We start from the raw sequence: 2,665 nt of genomic DNA on the forward strand, positions 1-2,665 counted from the left end.
CAATTCGGTTGGATCGGTTTTTATAATTCGGTTTTCAAAAACCGAAACATTTTAAAACGACATATAATTATAATATTACTCAACTTTACACAAGAAACAAAAACAAATTATTTAGTTGTGATTTGAAATTTATAAACAGCTAATAAGAAGATATGTTATAGTTAAATATTTTATAGATAGAAATTTCTTGAGAGAAAATGCATATTAATGACTTTTTTATCGGGTGAAACGTTTTGAACCTATTTGAAAAAATAATTTACAAAATTAATAAATAACTATAGATATATATTATAAATAGATAAATAATAAATGTTTATTCTGTTTTTTTGGTTTATTCGGTTCTTATTTTGTAAATCAAAACCAATTCGAAATCCAAAATAATAATTAGGTTTTGTTGAAAACCAATCCAAAAGTTCGAATATCCGAACCAAATAGTTCAATCCAAAAGTTCGAATATCCGAACCAAATAGTTCAATCCAAAAGTTCGAATATCCGAACCAAATAGTTCAATCCAAATTGTCCAGCTAGATAATTCGGTTTTATACGAATAGTGTAATTATAGTTAAAATTTAATTAGCTTAAAGTAAAATCTTTCTGTGTGATTCTACTTTGTCAAATAAAATGGTTAAATCATATATATTCCCTATAATGTCATAGCTTACATTAAGTCTTCGATAAAGAAGACATCAAATGAGACATCAAGAACATGCAACATTATTTCTTCCGTATTGTAAAGATCATATAGCTACTTCAATAGTATATATAATCCTACTATGTTTATAGTATTTAATATCAAGCAATATCTTAACATGAGATTTGAATAAAAAGCACAGCCAATTTCATTCTTGAAGAATAAAGAATACATATATAAGAAATCAATTAAAACCAAAACGATAATGATACAACAAAGTATACATTAAAGAAAATTTAGTTTCGAACCCCACACTTCTTACGAATTTCACCTTTTGTCCCTGTCAATACTTCAAGAGAACCTAAACGTATCATCGCTGCAGAAAAGTCGTTTCTCCAAGCAGCCAAGTTACTCGAGTATTTAGATACCAATGCGGCTGTAAATTTACTATCAACGAGCGTTTGATCCGATGATAACATAACCTTGTGTTGTTTCACGTTAGAATAATATTGATTGTCCAGGCGATTCGGGGTCACTAGATCAAGATCCGCAGTCCCAGAGATTCGACTCTTCGGGCATTTCTTTTTCAAAGCTGCTGCATATTTTGGATCCAACGAGGGATCAGTATGTGAGCCGTTAAAGAAATATAATCGTTGTGTAGCAAAATTACATCCTGCTCTCCCAATAGAGTGAGCTCCAGACAATGCGACCATGTCTCCAACACTCAAACCTTTAGCCACAAACTCCTTCTTCAGGGTGTCCACGTCAGAATCCGGTGACGGGAGGTCTACTTCATCTATGTTTGAAACCCTTCCGTCCCTTCGTCCTGATGGGATAGCATAATAGAAACCACCAACAATGGTGGTGCTATCTCGGGCAGCGAAAGCCAAGATGTCAGCACATGAGACAGTGTTAGGGCATGCAGCTTCTATCTTTGCTTTAGCCTGATCTATTATCTCGAGTCCTCTCAGAGTGCCGGCATTTGCTCCGGCATCTTGCTCTGACTCGATTTCACTGCCTGCCACTGTCTTAAGTAGAAGTGAAGCGTCGCAACCCTACGAATATATCATAAAAAAAGTTAGAAAATTAACGATGTAAAGTGATACAAGTTAGAAATGAAGCTGATGATCATGATATAGTTACCCTGACAAAGCAGTCGTGGAAGTAGAGACGAATGATTCCTGCAGCCATTCCAGGGTTGGCGGTGACTGCCTTATTCACTGTGTCTCGCACTATCTTCTCAGCAGCCGGACATGTGGTTTTATAGAACCCCAGTTTCAACTGTTTTTGAGCTTCGGTTGTATCCAAAGTCATCAGAAGCATGCATAACATACAGAGCTTCATGAACCATGTAACCACCCAATACATCTTCATCATCTTGGTTAAATTATTGAGAGAGAGTGAGAGAGAAAGAGAGATGTGAAGGATTAAATTGAGGAATTGAGGAATTGAGGGTGACTGACAAAGTATATATTGGCTCGGCACTTGTTCATAGAAATACAAAACTATGACCTGCCGGCTTGCTAATAGTCTTGCAAAGTACTTGGGAGAGGCCAAGTCACCCTTCATCGTGCAATGACAAATGTGGGACTTATATATTTGTTATTTTATATATGTTATTGTGCTATACAATTACAATATTTCTATTACCAATATATATTATTATATTATAATTATATTTTATAGATTATTTTGTTGCAATTAATATATTGGATTTTAATGAGTTAAGTTTTAAAAAAAATTATCTGATTTACATTAACTATTGTTTTATTTTATTTTTATACTAATTGTGAGACCCATGTATTACACGAGTTTATTAAAAATAAAAATTTAATATCAATATTTAAACATTAAATATTTATAAAATAATACTTTTACATATCATAGTGTAATCTTTTGAAACCTTTATAAAAAAAATCAAATCTTTTTAGAGCATTTATGAGACTTTATTATCAAATTAATATAATGATTTTCTTTCCTTATGTGAAATTTTATTTTAAAAAACAGAAATTCTCAAAAAATGACAAGTGGAAA

General features: G+C 32.4%; 1 protein-coding gene across 1 annotated transcript; it reads right to left on the reverse strand.

The window, feature by feature from the left end:
- Positions 1 to 927: 927 nt before the first annotated feature.
- On the reverse strand, positions 928 to 1,999 carry LOC145051745 (peroxidase 5-like). Its single transcript, XM_078999569.1, has 2 exons — positions 1,775 to 1,999; positions 928 to 1,686 (listed from the first exon to the last, which is right to left on the reverse strand). The coding sequence occupies exons 1-2, from the start codon at positions 1,997 to 1,999 to the stop codon at positions 928 to 930; spliced, it is 984 nt and encodes a 327-aa protein (XP_078855695.1).
- Positions 2,000 to 2,665: the final 666 nt, after the last annotated feature.

Source organism: Lactuca serriola, chromosome 5, assembly GCF_051521515.1.
Source record: "Lactuca serriola cultivar US96UC23 chromosome 5, Lser_US96UC23_V15, whole genome shotgun sequence".
NCBI lineage: Eukaryota > Viridiplantae > Streptophyta > Magnoliopsida > Asterales > Asteraceae > Lactuca > Lactuca serriola.

What these genes read in the sequence shown, in the direction of transcription:
- LOC145051745 (XM_078999569.1), bottom strand. Translation starts at nt 1,999, where the DNA reads ATGTATTGGGTGGTTACATGGTTCATGAAGCTCTGTATGTTATGCATG. An exon ending in TCCACGACTGCTTTGTCAGG is followed by an intron (nt 1,687 to 1,774) that starts GTAACTATATCA and finishes ATATATTCGTAG; the next exon opens with GGTTGCGACGCTTCACTTCT.